This window comes from Galleria mellonella, unplaced genomic scaffold (assembly GCF_026898425.1).
Source record: "Galleria mellonella isolate WM207_F2 unplaced genomic scaffold, CSIRO_AGI_GalMel_v1 utg40, whole genome shotgun sequence".
Classification (NCBI taxonomy): Eukaryota; Metazoa; Arthropoda; class Insecta; order Lepidoptera; family Pyralidae; genus Galleria; species Galleria mellonella.
The window spans coordinates 5069464-5092536 of NW_026442094.1; the positions used below are offsets into that span (position 1 = coordinate 5069464).

General features: G+C 33.7%; 1 protein-coding gene across 1 annotated transcript; it reads left to right on the forward strand.

The window, feature by feature from the left end:
• The first annotated feature begins 755 nt into the window (after nucleotides 1–755).
• LOC113520269 (uncharacterized) lies at nucleotides 756–22161 on the forward strand. The gene is made up of 15 exons (XM_052898180.1): nucleotides 756–1069; nucleotides 4662–4885; nucleotides 6294–6476; nucleotides 7763–7976; nucleotides 9675–9886; nucleotides 10285–10464; nucleotides 10792–10942; nucleotides 11313–11466; nucleotides 11779–11879; nucleotides 16003–16277; nucleotides 17347–17560; nucleotides 18092–18303; nucleotides 19979–20164; nucleotides 21027–21321; nucleotides 21910–22161. Exons 1-15 carry the CDS (start codon nucleotides 1036–1038, stop codon nucleotides 21978–21980), a joined length of 2706 nt encoding a protein of 901 aa, XP_052754140.1. The 5' UTR covers nucleotides 756–1035; the 3' UTR covers nucleotides 21981–22161.
• The last annotated feature ends 912 nt before the right edge of the window (nucleotides 22162–23073 follow it).

Below are 23073 nucleotides of genomic sequence, written 5' to 3' on the forward strand. Positions count from 1 at the left end.
ATAAAGTACGCGCGACTCGATTATCGAGTATTGGAAATACCCAACAAAACATTGTAGTATATTCATAAGCCATTAGTTTTTATGTTCCAGTATTTTTAGTGCCTTAAATTTTTTTGAACCTGACTCCTATAGGCTATTAGCTAATTGTAGGAGGAGGCTTTTCATTTATTTACATAAGTTTATTGATCAAAAGAAAATATGGTACAAAAGGTGGGCTTAAAACTGGTAGCATTTTTTACCACAAAATTTTGGGATGAACAGTAAATTACGAATACGGTATTTTTATGTGTTTATTTTAAAATTCCGGCCTTTTAAATCGATGTAGATTTATTATGAAAACGTATATATATATACTACAAAAATAATAATTTTTGTAGTATCTACTTAATTTCCCTCCAAAAATGACATAATATTTTTTAGTTTCATTAGTAAGACACTTAAATTGTTAGTAATGGGGTCTTCATTACTAACAATCTCTTACCCTCCGCTCAAAATTTTTTCCCTTTCTTAATCAATATTACTTTAGGGGAAATGTAGAATTTGATTATCTCTGTATGAGGGGAGACATTAGTAGATTAACTTTGTGTTCATGTAAACAGATGGTTACGACTTTCCACTGGGATCAGCCGTCACCTAATGAATTCTAATATAAATTATATTAGCTACGGAACCCATTCCTTTGGTGAACTTTTTGCCGTCTTCATTTCGTACAATACAAAATACCCATATGCGTTTGACCGTTTGTTTGTATTAAAACCTTGCGGTCGCCGCTTGTTGATAAACCAGTAACATTATGACCGCCACGAGACGTGGTCGATTTGTTTGATACGTGTTCAGGGAAAACGTTCATGTTTATTTTATTACAACTATGTTAAGGATCAATACGACTTAGTGACTTTTGTGTTATAGAAAATAAGCTGGTTTGTGGTTAATAATTGCATGAAATAAGAGACGAGACGGATCTTCTTTCACCTTGAACCCAAGTTTTTATTATCAAGTGGTTTTCCTCGTAGGTACCTATTATAAGTGTTCGACATGATTTCAAGAATTTATTTTATACTTTTTGTTGGTAAGTATTTGCTAAACCTTCTACTTATATGTGTAAATAATGCTCTGTTTGACAGATTATACAATTTAAATGCATAATTCTCTAAATTAGACGGTTTATAAACAAATAAAAGTATTTTTTTTCCACTCACCATTAGGTATATTTTATATAAGAATATTTTCATTAGCAATATCTAAGTATTATATACATTGAATACATCATCGATTGTAAATGCTATTCGATAAACTAATCGATTAATTAAATACCTATTACGATTGGTCTAGGTACCTATTTGATATCTACTGGTCTATTATATATATGTACAAGTATATATCTGTCTTGTATCTATTTGAGTTAACAGGAATATAATTTGTTTTACTATTTGTTTATTTAGACAAGTTTAAAATTTGACAAGAATGCAAATGAAGACAATGTTGGTTTCCATATTAGATTTAGGTATTAAGATAGAAGTTGCTATATTTTTAACCGACTTCCAAAATAAAGAGGTTCTCAATTCGTTTGTATTGTTTTTTGTTTGTTCATAACTCCTGTCGTTCCTCATAACTCTGCCAATTGTAAATCGATTCGGCAAATTTTTTTTTATATGAAAATATATACTTACAGATTGGTCCCATAGAATTTTTATCATAATCGGTTCAGTCGTTTAGTTTTAAATAAAAAAAAAAAACCGGTTTTGCCACAATTGAAGTCATTTTTATGTGGAGCACAATCTCATTTAAAAAGCAAAATGTGTTTTGATATTTTTTTTATTTCTCTAAAATCAGTCAAATTAATAAACTTTATTAGCACTATTATAATTTGTAATAAAATCATTTTAATTTTTAATAAATTATAGTTTATAAACCAAAAATCTACAAGAAAACGGTTAAATACATCTAAATGTCTAATATTTGTTTACATTAGCTGAAATATATGATTATGTAGGTATATATAATATGTTTGGACAAGTCTATCGAAAGGTCAAACAAAAGGTTAACGTGCCTGCACAATTATGTGATGATAACAAAACGTTTTATTTTCTCACCAGTGAGTGAAATCGGGACACATTTTTGTTGGGGTTCCTATTTTATATGTATAATAATTAATTATAGTTGTAATAATTATAGTTGTCTTAACTATAGTTGCCATTCGTGTTTCAACCGTGAAGCAGATGTATTTACATGGCTGTGTTTCGGTTTGAAGGGTGGAATATGACGTGAAATTACTGGGTACAGAGGAATAACATATCTCATTAATTCTACTAATATTATAAATGTGAAAGTTTATAAATATGTTTGTACAATTTATTCCTTTATTCCATCTTCCTCTTTTTGATACTGCATCACGAGAATGGGGCGGCGACTGCATTCATACACGGTAAACCATCTGCACTCGTGTACAAATAAGTTTACCAACTATTACGTGAACCGTACCGTAACGATGTGGAATGGCCTTTCCCGTGACGTAATTCATTCATCTTATAACCTTGGATCCTTCAAACATACGTATCTTATCAGAGGGAGACTTTGTACAAAAGTCGATTGCTTGGGTACCTCTGTCCCATTCGTGTTTCAACTGTGAAGCAGTTGTGTTTGCATGGCTGTGTTTCGGTTTGAAGGGTGGGATATGGCGTGAATTTACAGGGTACAGAGGAATAACACCTGAGTCCTCAGGAATGGCGACGCGTGGGGGGTATCATGGGCGAAACAGTATACTCTGTTATGTCCATGGTACTGCTCATGTCTAAAGGCGACGGATACCACTTTCCATCAGGTGGGCCGTCAGATTGTTTGCCATTCTAAGTTGTATAAAAAAAAACGTAGCGTGAAAAAGCATTTAGCGAGCTGGCATAGTGCGGTCAACCGTAGGGAGTAAATATTTTTTATCTTTTCTTTTCAGTAGATACCGGTACTTTCGGTCGTACCCTTGGACCATATAATTTCTGTGTTCGCTCAGAAAGGTGTGGTCACATATCATGCTGCAATAGAAAACAAAAAAGTTAACAGCTGATATGATGATTATGATGATATATAATTGAATTGTGTTTCATAAATAAAAAAAAAACAGTCTTTAATTGTGTCAAAACTAGTTATTTTATTTTGAAACTAAACTACTGAACCGATTTTGATAAAATTTCAATAAGATTAACTTGCAAATATATTATTTCATATAAAAAAAATAAATATCTTAATTAGTTTACAATTAACGGAAAGATTACAAACATAAAAAAAAATGAAATTGAGAAATCTTTTTATTTTAAATTAGTTAATCAAAGAAAATATTCATATTTATAATTAGTAAAGATGGATTCTCATAACATCATGTACAATAATTCATCTAAAGTTAGAATTTAAATTAGACATTAATGACATTATAGTTGGTGTAGGATGAAAAGTGAGTACGCAGGAGTATGTTTTTATTTTATACTCGCTATTTCTCGCGGATTTTTCCGCTTGAATCCCTCATCTATCTCTTGGTACCAAATTTTTTTAATGAATGAAAATAAAATGGTAACCCCGCCTGTGCTAATGGTATACGCTGGCGGGACAACAGTGAGGGATGATAGGCAAGAATGAATATGCAATGTCAGTTAGCCCATCGTGATATATATATATATATATATATATATATATATATATATATATATATATATATATATATATATATAAACGTGGAATTTAGCACGATAGTTTCTAGGGGAGACTACGTGGAGGTCGACCTGAGTAAACTGCTAGCAAATTACTAACAATCCCCCCATGTTCTTGGTACTTACATAGGGTATACCAATAGCTCAGGCGGGATTATCATTCTATTTTTCATGCCAATATGTGTTGATCAGTACAGTTAGCAAATTAAGTACTAAATACGTGACTATGAATAGATTATTTCTAATCATAAAATAGTATCTATCAATTTAACAGCAAAGCACATTATTTGCAAATAGTAATATTACAGCCTTACACTGTGGTAATATTTTGCGAGATCACGTTTCAAAGTAAGCCAAGCTATCTACGCATGTACACACCTATAGGTAGAAATGTTTTTTTTTTAATGGATGATAATGGAATGGTAACTCCGCCTGCGCTATCGGTATACACCGGCGGGGCACCAGTGAGGAATGATAGGTGAGGATGAAGCAGGTCAGTTAGCCCACCGTGACGAATCTAACATAAATCAGTCATGATGGTTTCCAGGGGAAACTAGAGGAGGTCGACCTGACAAGGTATATTGCTAGCAATGGAGCTACTAATCCTCATTACTAACAATCCCTTCTCCTTTCAAAGGTAGAAATATATTAGTCAAGTAGATTAAAATCATTATTCTCATATTAGCCGTGAACTGTCCACTGCTGAATATAGGCCTCTCTCATAAAGGGGTTTGCCAATAGTTGCTACACTTGACAAGCGAGTTGGCAACCGCAGTTAGACTTTGGTAATGTTTGAAGAGAAACACTGCACACCTATCTCTCCACCGTTAAACTCAATTAGTTACCTCTTACGACAGCTACGGGAATGGAAGGAGTCCCATTCTATCCTGGGACCACATGACAATATTTGATATGTTTACTGGTACTTACTTATTGTTCACGTATAAATTTTCTTCGTTATTACAGCTCCCATCGTGTACACCACATCATCAAGTTCTGTTCCGCCTATAGACCAACATGTTCTCGAAGATATCTTCGGACCGTTGTCATATCTCGCCTCTGCATCTTCCCTCTCCCAGGCCGTAGCAGTCAGACCTTTAAATGATACTGAGCCGCAGTACTTCGACGACCGTGATTACTATTCCCCACCTGCTGTAGATTACGATAAATTTGATTGGGGACTCACAAAGGTATTTTTATAATGATTTTATTTATTTTTTTATTAAACTTTAATACACCTGGATAGTGTAAATGGCGGACTTAACACCATTATGGCGTTATCTACCAGTCGATTATAGAAAATAATAACAGAAAATATAATTGACGGTGTAATGTGATGAGCAAATAAATAGAAAAATCAATATATTGAATTTTGAAATTTTATATATCTTTTTATGCAATATAAAATGGTAGACAAGCTGACGGTCCACCTGAAGGAAAGTGGTAACTGTCGCCTACAAACATGAACAGTAACGTGGACTTCAGGAAAATTTAATGATAATAAACTCATGCGATCAATAGAGATGTATTACAAGGAGTATTTATACAGAATGTGCATATAAAAAAGGGGGCCTTATTTCTAAAAGCAAACTTTTTCAGACAACCTGGAATAAATAGTAGATAAGTACAGAGAGAAAGGTAGATGGCGTATGTCCGACACAGTGAATACAAAAAAGTAACCAAACAAAATGCATAATATTCTAAATATCTATGTAATTTTTGGGATAATGTTGTTAATTTAATTTTTAAATATTGATCTTGCATTTTTAGAGCTTGTGTTAATGTTTAATGGTATTCAAAAGAAGTTGTGGAATTTGTCTCTTCACAATAACGTCTAATTACTAAGGTGTGAGGGTCCGATTTTTGTTATGATCAAACTGTTAAGACATCAACTTTTTTTTTATACAACTTAGAATGGCAAACAAGCAGAGGGCCCACCTGATGGAAAGTGGTAACCGTCGCCTATAGACATGAGCAGTACCATGGACATAACAGAGTATACTGTTTCGCCCATGATACCTCCCATGCGATGCCATTCTTGAGGACTCAGGTGTTATTCCTCTGTACCCAGTAAATTCACGCCATATCCCACCCTTCAAACCGAAACACAGCCATGCAAACACAACTGCTACACGAATGGGACAGAGGTACCCAAGCAATCGACTTTTGTAAAAAGTTTCCCTATGGTGAACAAAGTATGAACTGCTAATACTTTTTATAAATATGATAGATTGTGGCGAGTGTATGTATATTCCAATAGCTGAATTGATTAGAATGAAATGTTTTTTTTTAATTCATACATATACGGGTATATATACGTACTTTTATTAAAGCATATTTATCATTATCATCATGAACATATCAGCTGTCATCTGCCAACTGCTGAACTTAGGTCTCCCTCATAGATTGCCATAAAGAATGGTCCTAAGCCACATAGTATTCACTGCTTTTCTGCAACGTATTTGAGGTCGTCACAACCTGCCTATGCCCGTATTAAACCATATTTTACAAGTAATATTACCAGAAAGCTTCATTAATTCATGTTTTTTGTTAATGTAGTACTATTTTACTATTATAATATTTATATTAATTCTCCAGCGTGTGGCGTCGGCTTCTAGCAAGAATTTCCTGCTCTCTCCATTGGGGTTGAAGCTGGCACTGGCTATACTCACAGAAGCGGCGACCGGTCCTACACGCGCCGAAATGGCTGCAGTACTAGGTTTTGAATTGGATAAGAACGTTACCAGACAAAGATATACATCTATAATCGAGTCTTTAAAGGTAAATGTTTGAAACTAAAAGAGATACATGGTGTGCGTGAAAGACTAAACATATGATCATATAGGGAGTGATTACTTCTCAAAGAGAGTTGACGTCAGGCAGGTGGCCGGTCGTAAAACTAAAAACCAAATCTTTTTGTAATATGGATAAAACCATATTACGCAGACCCCAAATGATTGGGATAAGGGTAGGAAGATGATAGGGAGTGATTACTGGAATGATTACAAATAAACATAAATGGAGGAATTCAATTTTTTTTTAATGGGGCTGAATAGTAACTCCGCTTGCGCAATCGGTATACGCCGGCGGGTTTCCAATGAAAGATGATAAATGAAGGTGACGAATTTTACAATAATTCACTACGATGGTTTCCAGGGGAAACCGTGTGGATGTCGACCAGATAGAGTATATTGCTAGCAATGGGGCTGTTAGACCTCATAATTAACAATCCCTTACGATGATTTCAAATGATATGGGATATCAACAGGCAAATTAATGAGACTTGTCCATAAAAATATAATATAGCGAAATATTTTTTGTTAAGATTACATATTACCTTTTATTAAAAGTTTAACATATAGTTTTTGTTATTGTAGTACAAATTTTTAATCATAATAGGTTGTGATTTTTTTTTTATAAATGATAATGGAATGTTAACCCTGCCTGCGCTATCGGTATACACTGGCGGGGCACCAGTGAGAGATGATAGGTGAGAATGAAAAAGCAGGTCAATTAGCCCATCGTGATGAATTCACTTGAAATTCAGCACGATGGTTTCCAGGGGGACCACGTGGAGGTTGACCTTTTTGGGCATATTGCTAACAATGAGACTGGTAGTGCGCATTATTAACAACCCCCCCCCCCCCATTCGATTGTGATTTATAACTATGAGTATGTTGAGTAATATTGTTCATGTTTAAAGACAGATTGTTTGGAATTATAAGTTACATAAATAAGAATATTGGCATTGCATAAATGTACTTACTTTTCGCAAATCAATCGTTGTAAAGTATATACTAGTATCGCAGCTAGTTAGAGAATGAAACTCCTATCGAATTAAACTACTTATCGAATTTGAATCTTGTTCATAGGGCCTCCTTAGGCTTGGATTAAATAAAGTTATCAAAATTAAATCTTCATATTTTTTTTCCTAAAATTCCTAAAATGCTATCCTAATCTTTTATATTTTCATCATTAAGTTCACAAGTTTTTTGTTTATCTAAATTGTCTTTCTGTCCATAATTGATTACTGGAATGTAAGGAAATATGTTTCTTTTCTTTCACAGGTCTCGTCACCTGATTACATTCTCAATTTAGGCAGTCGAATCTACTTAGAACATAGTATAGTACCAAAACAGCGATTTGCAGCTATTGCCGAACAGTTTTACGATACACAGTTAAGAAGGATCAACTTCAGCGAGCCGCTGATAGCATCCAAGGAGATAAACGAATGGGTCACTAATGTTACACACGGCAGGATTACTAATTTAGTAGATCATGGTAAGTTCAAAATTACGACGACAAGAAACTTTTGAAATTGGAAGACGATATCTTTACATGAGTAGCAATAATAATAGTAACAAATAGAAGATTTATTATAAATCAGTTTTTACACGCAACTATGTCCAAATGGCCGGTATAAATAGAAGCATATGTTCTACTCCATCCCTTATACTACACGTACATATACTAAATATCATAGTTTTTGGTTAAGTCGTTAAACTGTTAAGAAGTAACAACCAATTTAACTCATTTTTAGATTTATAATATTTCTAAGAATTTTGAGCCTTTTCTTTATTTAGGCATATCTTTTCAATTTTATCAATTGTATCTCAACTTATTTAATGTGCAAATAAAGCGAAAATTGGTCATTTAGATGCATATTTAGCAATGTATGATGAAAATGGAAAATAACTATCTGTTGACAATTAAGACACAGTGATGAAGAGTCAGTATTTTTAATCAATTCTCAATAAAGACTTTGATTAAGTTGTTGATTTCTCATATCATATCAGCCTCTGCAGCTATCCACTGCTTACTTAAGGTTCCATCCAGTTTTGCCAATAGTTGCCACGCTGCGCTGGGCAGGCGGATTGGCAAGCGCAGTGAGGCTTTGATCATGTTTTAAGAAAGTCGCTTCTTACGACCCCCACAGGAAAGGAGTGGGAGACCTATTCTATGCCGGGATTACATGGCAAATGTTATTGATTACCATATAATTAATATTTTATTTTTAATGTAATTTATTTTAGTAATATGGTAAATATTTAAAGCTATACATTCAAACAAGTGGTTTTTAAAGTAGGATATCTCGAGTTACGAGGTAAAAGACATTAAACACCCAGACACCCATAGCAGAGTCAATTTAGAAAAAATTGTTTCCTAAATTGTCCCAACTGAGAATTGTATCCGGAACCTCATTTGCATAAGGCACGTGCCCGCCACTACGTAACCCGTCAGTATTATGAAAAAAAAACACTAAAATGTTTTGCTATATACACAGCTGATTATATGTCTAACACACCCGCACAGACATACACATACATAAATACATATATATGAAAGAGTCTATTTTACCACATACACGATGGCTTTTTCATCCAACGCAAAATAATCGCGGTACTGTCACTGTTAAATGAGAAATAGGTTTTTATTGTACAATAAAACGTGTGTTAACTTTACAAGCCGGATGATACATCCGCTATTTGCCTGCAAACACATTAGGGTATTCAAATTTACACAGTGTGAATCGTGTGAAAGAGCGTGCTTCATTGTTCCGAGAAATACAGTTTTGGATTACTCAGTCTAGATCAAATAGATCTGGAGTCATTAATGATGACAATTTATTTAGAAGCTATTTATATACATATGTGCTATAATTTAATGACTTTTTTATAGTCTAGTCTCTGATGCTAGCAATTTACACTGTAAAGTCGAACTCTATCCTGGAAACCTTCGTGATTATTATTATATCAACCGTTAACTATCTACTGCTAAATATCCTTTCCCATAAGGATCCCCCTTTACCAGTAATTGCCACGTTTGGTAGGCAGGTTGGCAACCGCAGTTAGGCTTTAGTGATGTTTCAAAAGGGATCGCTGCTATTCATCCCTCGATCATTAAGTTCCCTTAGTCGCCTCTTACGACATCCAATAGCAAGGAGGGGTTGGTCTATTCAATGCTTTTTTTTTGTTGCAGACGACCTCGAGAACGCCGTAATTCTTATTCTAAACACACTATTCTTCAAAGGAAGCTGGAGGTATCAGTTCTCACCAAATGCGACCAAACCTGGAACCTTTTACGTGTCTCCCAATGAACCCAAACAAGTGCCAATGATGAGCATCAAAGAAAAGTTCTATTATGTAGAAACGACGAAGTATGATGCCAAAATATTGAGGATGCCTTATTTGGTATGTAAAGTTTGAGGCTGGACATTAAATCAAAAAGTTAATATTAAATTGAAAATTTTTAATAATTGAGATAGTTGTTAAAAATTTTATGATTAAGTTTAGCTAATATATATAAGACTGGACGATTAAAAGTGACTTCTAATTATGTTTAAATTAGGTGTATAAGATTTTCTTATGTTACGTTTCTCGCGTAAATTTACTTTAATGTACATTGTATTTCGTAATTCACAGTTCATTATAAAGGTCGAAAAAGGTAGAGAATGCTACTAGCATTAAGTCCGCATTTTGTGCCATATTTTTCTTTGGTCAATAAAGTTATTTAAAAAAATTAATAAATTTTCCTACGCAAAGTTTTTTCTATTTCTTGTGTTTTCACTAACTATTGTTTTTGTTTTCAGGGTAAAAAATTTGCAATGTATATAGTAGTTCCAAATTCTCTGACGGGGTTAGCAAATGTGTTGAACGGGCTAAGTGAGTTACAAACCGAGATGAACTATTTGAAGGAGCGGATGGTTAATGTCATTCTGCCTAAATTCAATTTTGATTACACCGCCATTTTAGATGAAGTCTTGAAAGAGGTAATTTGAACATAATCGTAATAACAAAAATGGTTCAAACTAATTGAATTGTTTAATGTTAACATAGTACACTATCATTTCATCATATCAGCCATTATCTGATCACTCCCGAATAAAGGCATCCCCCATAGACTGCCATAAGGAACAGTCCTGAGCCACTTGCATCTACATCCTTCAATGTATTTGATGTTGTTGTTCCGTGACGGGTCAACCTATACTGTGTTTGCTTGTATGGGGTTGTCACTCGTTTCATCCCTATCGGTGGTAGGTGTGTAGGACATCTTGCATTTATTACTTACTATTATAATATTAACGTTTTTATTCTAGATGGGAATAAGGCTATTGTTCGAGGATACTGCTAACCTCCCTGGCATTTCACGGGGACAAGGCCTGCAGCAGCGACTGAAGGTGTCCAGGGTACTCCAACGGTCTGGTATTGAAGTGAATGAACTTGGCAGCGTCGCTTATTCCGCAACCGGTAGGATGTTTTACTATTTTGTGTATATACAAATTCATGATTGTTTAATATATAATTTAAGATTTTGTTCAAAAAGAAAAAGAGCTATTTCAATTATGACAAATTAGTATAAAATTAATACAATAACCTTTTAGATTGCAAAAAGAATAATTAAAATAGGTTCAGAATTGACAATAATGTTAAGTATGCAAAAAATACGAGTTGAGAATCTCTTCCTTTTTAAGAGAATTGACTCAGTGTGACTTAAAATTTTATAGCACCTTGCGGCGTGGTAGTTAATCTTGTACTAACTGGATTTAATACATATTAACTAGAATAAATCGATATTAATTTAATTCAAAAGATGTTAACTAAAAAAATATGATTTCAGAAATATCATTGGTGAATAAATTCGGTGAAGACGATGATGTCAGTGAAGAAGTGTTAGCGAACAAGCCGTTCTTGTTCTTTATACAGGACGAGGTAACGAGGCAACTGCTGTTCACAGGCAGGGTTACCGATCCCTTAATCCTTGATGGTGCATTTCATTAACCATGATCTGTTAGTTTCTGAATGTAAATGACCTTTATGATTAAGAGAAATGTCACGTCTTTGCAAAAAGCATTATATAATATCACATCGCAAAACATTATAATTTATTTATAATAAAAAACGTTAAAAATATTATTTAGGGCAAAGTGTTTGTTAAGTTTTAATATTTTCAAAAAATTTAATAGTCTCATAATGAGATAGATTTTGAATATTAAAAATTTTATCTAGATAACCATGATTAAGCAAAAAACTTGTCCAGTAAATATTTTTATTAACTGACATTTGACTTATATCTTTACCCCCAGCGAAGATACCGGAGGTTTAAAAGTATGGTGGGTAGTTTTGAAAAGAAAGAGGTTGTGTTATTTACTTGACTTGGCTGAGACAATGTCGACTCCCAGATTTCGTGCGTCTTTTAAATACTTTTCTAAATACACGTACATTTTTAGTTTTTGATTACTTCGGTTAATGACTTCCATGATTTTAATTAATTATGTTTTGAGTTACCACAGCCTAGGGTAATGACTGTGGTAAAATAATTTTCCTAAGTTGCCACAATTCGAGTAAATAATGTCATGCACTATTCGTGTGTACATGTCACAATGTTAATTTTTTTTTATAGAATATAAAAAATATTTAAAAATAACATTTTATAAAAAAAGATAGAGTAATTCTTTTTTGGAATCTGCTAATAATAAGAAGCTATATATTACTTGACATCAAACAAAAAGTAGCATCTGTACTATTATGCTTATTTTTCGGTTTGCAATATTAAAATATTTATTTCCCATGACTACAGAGTAAAAAGTATAATAAGAGATATGATTTATTTTTGCAAGAATATATAGCAAAAGTAATAAGATCTTACCGAGTTGTGGTAACTTAATTACCACTAATGGTAATTACCACTACTTGTTGATAGAAGTCGAGTACTAATGTGAAATTATTAGCTGAAAATGTGAGATAGTATTCTTAGAAATTTAGATAAGTTTTAGGTTATAAGTTTTTTACAATACACTAAAGACTCGAAACTACAAATATCTACTTTAATGTGTGACAATAATAAATGACAATACTAAAATGTCACTTGACTATATTTGCGGTTTTTTTTTATTTATATATTATTAGTTTATGTTTTGTAACTTACATTACATTTGTTTTATATTTCAAGTAAGAATGTGTTACCTTATAATTTTTTTTTTATTTAATTCGATATGCCATTTTATTTTCATTTGTCATGTTTAAGCACAATACAGTAGGAATCTAATATCTAATCTGTTTATGTACGTATATAGAGAGTGCCATTTTCTTTTTATAAAAACGGCATTTATTTCAATTATCTTCGAAATAAACACATGATTCTGACACTTTTATGGCTTTTATTTATCCGTGGTTGATTTTTTAAAGTGTGGTGATTTTTATGTGATTACTAAAAGAAAGACGATAAAAATTCATTTGTATTGTTTGGAACTTACTTGGCACTGCGAGTTGGTTTATTGCATTAGGTTTGGTAGGTTACGATAGTAAAATTACAGCATACGGACGCATAATATCACAGTGCGTCTGTGATATGAATGATATGTAAACTGTGATATGATTGCATTGGCGCGAGTAACACCATTGGTATCACAAAGTATATTGTGAAAAGAATACCAGCTGAGTTTCTTGTTAGTTTTTCTTCTCTCGAAATCATTCCGAGCTGATGGTAGATTTGACTTATCATAAGAGTCTGTAACATGAATAAAGATATTTTGAATTCGAATTTGTAATGTCCATGGCGCTATATGTCGTCAATTTTTTGGGTCAATAGTTGCCCCTATGATAGGGGTAACTAATTTTCACCCGTTAAAATAACTACTGTTTTTTTAATGGGTAAAAAATGGAATGGTAGCCACAGTAGTGGATAAGTGAGGATGAAGGCAGGTCAGTTGGCCCATCGTATAGAATTCAACAAGAATTAACCATGATGGTTTCCAGGAGGAATCGCGTGGAGGTCGACCTGATAGGGTATTTTGCTATATATATATATATATATATATATATATATATATATATATATATATATATATATATATATATATATATATATATATATATATATATATAACGATGGGGATGTTAGAACCTATTACTAACAGTCCCTTTCCCCTCTCTATTGATCAGGTGCGAGTAGATCGTAAGACTAGTTAATTTTAAACTTTCGCGTTGTTTACACATATTTTAAATAAAACATCGGCAATATAGAAGCAGGTATGTAGGTACTATTTACCTGCAAAAATGTTTTATCGCGTTAACTCCCGATAGGGTATTTAATAGATCGTTAGATTGTTTGCCATTTGAGTCAAAAAGTCCATTCGTCAAAAAATTTTATTTCTTAGAAGCAGAAATCAACATCTAAAGTACAAGCAGCGTCTATAAGTAATATTTATAATTAAGAGATAAAGAGGTCATTTTTTTACCATCTTAATAATAACTTTAGATTTACTTAAATAACAATTAGTTATTAGGTTTGACCGCAAATGATCGCGTAGTTATCCAATTACGCTCAAGGTCTAAATGACTATTCCAGTTACTGTTTGTCTCTGTCATATCGCGTTCATTGAAATAAGACAGAAAATGTTGTATTCGAGATTCATTCAATTATTCCAAATATCGTTACTCTTATTATGAACGTTAAAATGTATCATTCATTCAATTCTTCTTGGATTTTCCTGTTCCATTAAATAGTAGGTAATTAAGAATTTATTGTGGTGAGACGTGTGTGTCATTTGTCGTTGTAAGACATTTAAAAAAAGAACAACGTTGAAAAATATAATATTGCTGTGTTGGTAAATTATTGATTTATAAAATATGTTTTTTAAAATAAGAACAGGATTAGTTATTGGTAAGTTTTGTACATTTGAATTTTTGAATCGATTATAAATTAGATGGGTATGTTAGATATACATAACTTTGTTAATTAGAAAAAAATATTTCGAGAAATTTTAAGCTATGTAGTTTTATACAGTATTTTTATAGAATGTTAAGATATATAGATACAATCTTCAAATATTTAAATCTATTAAGTATAAAACAATTTTCATTTTACATGCATCATTTCCAAATACCCTCAAAATACACAAAAAAAAACTACTTTATCTACCTGGATATTTGTTTTACACTTTAAATAGTGTTTTTAGTGCCTTAGCTTAACAATATATGAAATGTCAAATTAAATTTCTAACTGACTCTTAGGTGATGGTAAAGACCTGTAACAAACCAAATTAATGTGAATGACGTCGGTAGGCACGAGCCATGTCATGTCTTATTCTAATACGCTCTACGAAGTGTGTATTTTTTTTATTGGCGAGAATGGAATGATAACCCATGAATAAAGGTAGGTCAGTTGGTGCATTGTAAGAAATTCAACAACAATTAACCACAATGGTATTTAATGGGAACCGCGCAGAGGTCGACTTAATAGGGTATATTGCTAGCAATGGATCTGTTAAATCTGTTCAAACCCATTACTGTTGGGGGGAAAGGGATTGTTAACAATGGAGTTTGACAGCCCAATTGCTAGCAATATGCCTTACTAGGTCGACCTCCACGTGGTTCCCCCTGGAAACCATCGTGAACAATTCTTGTTGAATTCGTCATGATGGGCTAACTGACCTACTTCATCCTCACCTATCATCCTTCACTGGTGCCCCGCCGGTGTATACCGATGGCGCGGATGGGGCTACTATTACATTATCATCCATTAAAAAAAACCCATTACTGTTAGTAATGGGTTTTGACATCTATATAATAATATAAGTATAACTTGTCGATATGTGGTTGTTACGTTTACCATAACGTTAATAGTTTACAAATTAAGAATAGTAGTTTATGGTTACCTGGTTGTATTTCGGTTTAAATAGATGGATATTTAAATACACTATTGGGACTTAGGCCTTAGAAAACTTTGCGTGGTGGACGTGGTGCAATCCACGTCGAAATGTTGGCAATAAAAAAAGCAGATGTGCAGATACTGTTTACCTGCAAAGACTTTTCGACGCGCTAAGTACCAATTGTGTATTTGTAAACATTTGACATTGAAATATAGGATTTGGCTGTGAAATTACAAGGTACAGAGGCATGACACCATTATATTTAAGAATGCCAACACATGATTGGTACTATGAGTATCATAGTGAATTTTGTGATATTTTTGATGCTGTACATGTTTATAGGCGACGGATACTGCTTTCCACTAGGAGCGCCTGTACGTAGTTGTGATATCACTGTATGGTCCCAGCATAGAATGGGCCACCCCTTTTTTTCCCGTGGGTGTCGTAAGAGGGGACTAAAGGAATCTAATAGTCGAGGGATGGGCAACAGCGTCTATCTTAAAACACCACCAAAGACTAACTTCGGTTGTCCATTTGCCTGTCAAGTGTGGCAACTATTGGTTAAATTCTCCTTATGGGGAATGCCTATGTTCAGCACTAGTCAGTTAATGGCTGATACAATAAAAAAATAGCTGTAAAGTTGCTGCTTTTTTTCAGTTTTTACCATCATACAATGTCTAAGCTGTCTCGCAAACAGCCAAAGCTCAGACTTCTCACGTCTGAATTTCTTCGACATAGACCTTCTTCGATACTCAGCTGAGGACAAAAAGGGTAATGTGATATTTTCCCCTGCCAGTATAAAGTCTACCTTAGGCATGATACTGGATGGTGCGAATGGTGTGACGGCGAATGAAATAAGAAATGCATTGAGATTGTCGCCCAATAAAGATGACTTTAGATACCAGTTCAATTTGTATTTGAAAGCATTACAGGTATGTTTCAAGAGCAATAAACCATGCCAAATAAATATCTTCGAAAATATTTACTCGATTTTAATAAAATTTTATAAATGTATATTTTTTTTTGATGGGTGAAAATGGTATGGTAACCCCGCCTGCGCTAACGGGATACGCTGGCGGAGCACCAGTGAAGGGTGATAGATGAGAATGAAAGCAGGCCAGTTAGCCCATCATGATAAACTCATCAGGAATTAACCATTATAGTTTCCAGGGAGAACCGCAAGGAGGTCGACCTGGTCGGGTATATTGCTAGCAATAGGATTCTTAGTCTTTATTACTAACAATCCCTTTCCCCCTGTAAATGTATATTGTTTGTTCTAATTTGAAATATAGTATAAGTTTTTTCCCGCTACGTTTAGGCTATGGAATGAGCTGCCTGCCGAGGTTTTTCCTAAAATTATCATAGGTCATAATGTAGACTACATTGTGGATTCTTCAAAAACGATGTATATTAGTGTTATTATATTATGTAGATTAGTTCAAGGTCGGCAACATGCACGAGATACCTCTAGTATTGAAGGTATCCATAGGCTCCAGTGACTGTTTATCATTAGATGGGCTGTATGTTTGTTTGTCATCTTTATGGTATAAAAAATATAGGGTATATTTAATATAGTTTAGTTTTTATTCTGCTAAAAAAAAATAAACTACTACATTACATTTGTAACTTTCTTCTTCTTTTTTTTTTTAAACAAGGGTGATCACAAAGTAAGCATATAGTCCGCTTAATAGTAATTGCTTTTTGTAACTCTATTACAGCAATAATTCGTGCGTTTTTTGTCTTTGCGATATTAAGATTTTTTCTTATTGTATTTATTTATTAATTTTACTGCTTTCACACTCTTGAAACCTTAACGAACATGTCACTCAATCGCAGTATTTTTTATATCCATGTAGACGACTTTGAAAACATGAAATACATTGAATACATTTTGTGAACTTAGATATCGCTCTATTCCTTTGACACGGTACATTTTCACTAGCACATTGTCTGCTTATTTAATAATATTTGTTATAAAAAAAAAATATTACCATTTTACAGTCCAATTCACCAGAAGTGACGTTGACGAATGCCAATTCAGTATTTGTATCGAATAAGTTGAATTTAAAAAAGGAATATGAGACTGCACTGAAACAGATATATTTTTCCGACGTACACAAAGTGAACTTTACGGATCCTATTTTAGCTTCAAAATACATTAATAATTGGGTGAAAAATAATACAAAAGGTCTGATATCGTCTATAGTGGATCCTGGTAAGTTAGTCATATATTAAACAGTACATTTCTTTATACAGTATATTTTTTTATTAGCTTTATAGCAAAAAGTGGAGGTAATGGAAGGTAGTTTTCAATTCTGTTTAAATTTTTTTTTCTATAGAAGACAATAGACTTATCTCCTGCCACGTTAGATGTTTGAATTCTAATATGCTCAGTAAAATATGGGTTTTTTGAATATTCACCACAATGACAACAGTCGACAAATGATAATTCCATTAGGGTTTACAATTATGAGCAATTAATTATTATATAAGGTAGAATGGTAAATAATGGGGAAGGCCTTTGCCTCTATTTGGATTTGCCTATAGGTTATGATTGATTGATTGAATGGCAAACAAGTTGATACCTCACCAGATGGGGTAACCGATGCCTATATATTGATGTGAAAAACTTTATGTATTATACAATAAAATACGATATTATGCCCATAGAAACGTTTAAGCGCTTCTATCCTTGAAAGCTTTTCAAACTAAATTACTGCCATTTATTAACAATATTAAATTTCAGTTAATCTCGAGCCATTGTCCCAAATATTGGTTACAAATGCACTTTACTTCAAAAGCACTTGGAAGCATGCTTTCGATGATAAGCTAACACGTGGCATGTGCTTCTACGACGGCGGCGTCTGTAAGACTGTGGCTATGATGGACTTACAGACAGAACTTAATTACGGGTACATAGATAATTTGCGAGCTCACGCTGTCGAGTTGCCTTATGCGGTAAGTAATATAGTGTACTTCTAATCCTTTATATTTTATGCCATTTTTTTTTATCTCGGCAGTATTATTTTGAGCCACTGAAGTTTATCAACGTTTTAGTCATTTGTCAATTTTTAATAATAATTGAACGATCCTATTAATATTATAAAAGTGAACAATTGTAACGGTGGATGGATGGATGATATATATATATATATATATATATATATATATATATATATATATATATATATATATATATATATATATATATATATATATATATATATATATATATATATATATATATATATATATAATTTAATAGAGATTATATTAGGCGTTATAAAGTTTTGTTACCTTAATGTCACATGTATAATATTGAATGAATAGCCATCCACTAATTCATCATCCAAATGTTTATTATTTTTTCACGTTAAAACTACTGAATGGATTTGAATGAAATTTGGGATACAGGTAGTTTATATCTTAACGTAGCACATAGGATACTTATTCATTATGTACTGATTCACGTGAGTGAAGCCACGGTATATAGCTGTTTTTAAATATTTCTGATTGGTTATTTTTAAAAAAAAACTATTCTGATAACGCAAAAAATATTAAGGGTTTGTAATAACGAAGCTAGAATAGCAAAGCTATTGTAATACATTAAGAATAGTACTTGAAATCTCAGTAATAAATAAATTATACACATATTTTTATTTTGCATCAAATAATGTACATGTAAAAAATACATATATCTAAGATAGATTCGATCAACCGATTTTTTACGATCCTTACTAGATAAAAAGTTTTTTTACAATTTTAGAAATAGCGATTTTATTTATTCAACATTATATCATTATTAGGTAATGCAAATTTAGGAGATTTTATTTTGTGGTCCTACTAGGCTTTACCCGTGATTTTGTTCGCGTGATCGGGATATGCTTACTGATCAGGATAAAAATTTGCTTATATCCTTTTCGGTCTCATATAGTACCTGTATACTAGAAATGATAAGGTTGTTATAAGGTAACAAACAAACACACATTCACATTTATAATATTAGTATGGATTCGAAGAATTACAAGATTAAGCTACAGAACACGACTTAGTTGATTTGGGGAGCCTTCACTAAGCCTGTTCAAGGTTTTCCTTATTTCTGTGAACCTATTAGTGATGCATATATTTACACAACTTTTGTTTTTTGCCGGCTACATATACGCTTTTTAAAAGATATCACTATTGCCCGTACTTTGTGCATTCATTATAAAAAAAAGAAACATGCTGTTTGTTTATCTAAATTGTTAAACAGGTTTTATAAATGAGGTAAGAAGCACGACTTTCTTATTTGTTTTATAACAAGTGGTAATTACTCCGATTGTAGATTGCAATGGTCGTGTGTTTGAATCTGGAAAAGACCAAAATATATTAAATTTCCGATTAAAAAGTCGACTATTTTCGATTTGAAGGGTGGGGTATGGTAATGAAATTACAGGGTGCGAAAGCATAATACTATGCTCTTCAGGGATGGTGATGCGTAAATATCACGGGCATCACAGTATGTAAGTATTCTGTGACGTCACATTTTGACTATCTGTCAGTAGGTACATAATATATTACGTATATACTTCATAGCAAGCGGTATTACCCTTTCATGAGTACTAATGGTACTCATAATATTTTTTTTTTCCAGGGAGAACGCTATTCTATGATACTGTTGGTACCGCGTGAACGTGACGGCGCAATACCACTCATAAGAGACCTCCCTTATATGAGTCTACCTGAAGTGTGCAAGCAAATGCTACCAACAGACGTTCAACTGTCTATGCCAAAGTTTACCATAGACTATAGTGAAGACATGACTGATGCGTTACGAGCTGTAAGTATTAGTATTCTAAAGAATTAATTAAATATTAACGTGATGATCTCAAATGTATAATAGTAGGGAGTCAGTGAATATAGATGGCTCGGGACTGTTCCTTGTGGCAGTCTATGGGGGAGGTCTATGTTTACCAGAGGGAGACGGTCTAACTGATGGGAAGTGGTTACCGTCGACTATATACATGGTACCACTAATGTTTTTGTATCAATCTTTGCCATTCCTGAGGACTAAGGTGTTATGCCTGCGTACTCTGTAATTTTACAGCCATATTTGTTTACCCTTCTAATCGAAACATAGCCATGTAAACATAGGCATTATAAACTTTTTCATTGCAGAATTATAAGTGGCATAGAGATGTCAGCCGTTAACTGTCTACTGCTGAACATAGGCCTCCCCCATAAGGAAGGTTTTGTTAGAAGTTGCCACGTTTGGCAAGTGGGTTGGTTACTGCAGTTTTTTTTGTTGGGTGAAAATGGTATGGTAACCCCGCTTGCGCTAACCGGATACGCTAGCGGAGCACCAGTGACGGGTGATAGATGAGAATGAAAACAGGCCAGTTAGCCCATCATGATGAATTCATCAGGAATTAACCATGATAGTTTCCAGAGAGAACCGCGAGGAGGTCGACCTGGTTGGGTATATTGCCAGCAATGGGATTTTCAGTTTCCATTACTAACAATCCCTTCCCCCCCTGGTTACAGCAGTTAGGCTTGTGATGTTTTAAGAGGGACGTCCATTCTTCGACCATTAGTACGAGTCTTAAGTCGCCACTTACGACATCCATGCGAAAGGAAGGGGTGGCCCATTCTATACCGGGACCGCCCGGGCTAATTTAATTTTTATTTTATTAATATTACAGATGCGAATCACCTCCATGTTTTCCTCCAAATCTAATCTAACAGGAATGTTCGTTGGAGATTCACCGCAAATAAATGCATTCTTCCATAAAGTGTTCATGAGTGTGGACGAAGTGGGCACTGTCGCTGCTGCAGCTTCGTCCGCTATGGTTGTGCCGTTAATAGCAAATGGAGTTGAGTTAAGGGTGGACAGGCCTTTTGTGTTCTTTATAAAGGACAATAATTTGGGCGTAGTACTCTTTGAAGGGAAGGTCGACGATCCGACGCCTTATGTCGCCTCTAACCTTGTGGTGAAAGGTAAGTTTAGAAAATTTATCCCCTATTACTTACCTTTATCTACTAAATTGTTTTGTTGGTTAACATGATCATCATTATTATCATGATATTAGCTAGTATCTGTCCACTACTGAACATAGCTTTAAAAAAATAAAAAAAAACCCTAGAGTAAAATACTAAATGCCGTGTGGTTCCAACATAGAATAGACCACCCCTTCCTTGTATCGTAAATAACGACTAAGGGAACTTATTGTTCGACGGATGGGCAGCAGCGTCTCTCCTAAAAATCATCAAAAGCCAATCTGCGGTTGCCAACCCGCCTGCGAAACGTGGCAACTACTGCCAAATTCTCGCAATGGTAAACTTTCATAAGGAACGGCTTAGTTTCTTATGACATGGGTGATGAGGGAGGCCTATGTACAGCAATGGACATATAACAGCTGATAACAGTTGATATGATTCTTTTTGTAACTAACATAATTAATGGATCTTAATTTATTTACTTTCTGATCATTGTATTTTTATATTACTTTTATTTATTATTTAATATCTTATTTTATATATAATATGTAATTTCTAATAAATATAATGTTAGTATTTTTTTTTCAGAACCTGTCAAGGACGTCAAATCAAATGCCACAAAAAATAATATAATCAATAAATTGGCAAAGTTGACGTGAGAATAATAGATATAAGTACAGTGGTCATACTGCTGTCATATTCTCGGTAGTCATATAAGTCAGTAATAATAGATCCATAAATTAAAAGTATGAGTATTTTTATAATATAACATTCAATGATGTGACTGTGATAAGTAATCACAGTTTGAAACGTCGTAATAAAATTAATCGATATATACAATTTGTATTTTATTTGTATAAAATCCTGTAAATTAAAGCAATTTAATTGTGTAACGTTTTGCGATGTATGTAAGTAGGAGATATTTAAGAAAAAATGCTATGAGGACATTTTTTTATTGGTGAAATTGGTATGGTAATCTTGCCTACGCTGTATACTGGCGGGGTACCATTGAGAGGTGATAGGGGAGGATGAAAAGGCAGGTCCGTTAGCACATCGTGACGAATTCAACACTAAATTAGTCACGATAGTTTCCAGGGGGTGAACCGCGTGGAGGCCACGTAGAGGTCGACCTGACAGGTCATATTTTTTTTGATGGGTGAAAATGGTATTGTAACCCCGCCTGCGCTAACAGGATACGCTGGCGGAGCACCAGTGAATGGTGATAGATGAGAATGAAAACCGGCCAGTCAGCCCATCATGATGAATTCATCAGGAATTAACCATGATAGTTTCCAGGGGGAACCGCGAGGAGGTCGACCTGGTTGGGTATATTGCTAGCAATGGGATTCTCAGTTTCCATTACTAACAATCCCTTTCCCCCCTGACAGGTCATATTGCTAGCAATAGGACTTCCCCCCAATTTGTTTGGAGTAGGTCTAATGTTAAAAGGCATTCCAGTGTTTAATAGTCTGACTGGCGAAAGAATAAAAGTGAGTCCAGTGGGCAAGAACATGGAGCAGGATATTTCTAGAAGATCGAAGGCTGAGGTTACTAACGTCATTTTTACTTTGTTTCTTATAGATTCTTTATGTTAGGTATGCACATAGGTATAACATTCGAAGTATTCGTGCATTTGTTGATTTTATAGTAATATATTCAGGTGTGTTTGTTTTTAATGTCATTAGTATATTGTTTGGTATTCACCCGGTTATGTCCATCTTATTATCCGGGTCACAGTTGTGTCAACATAAA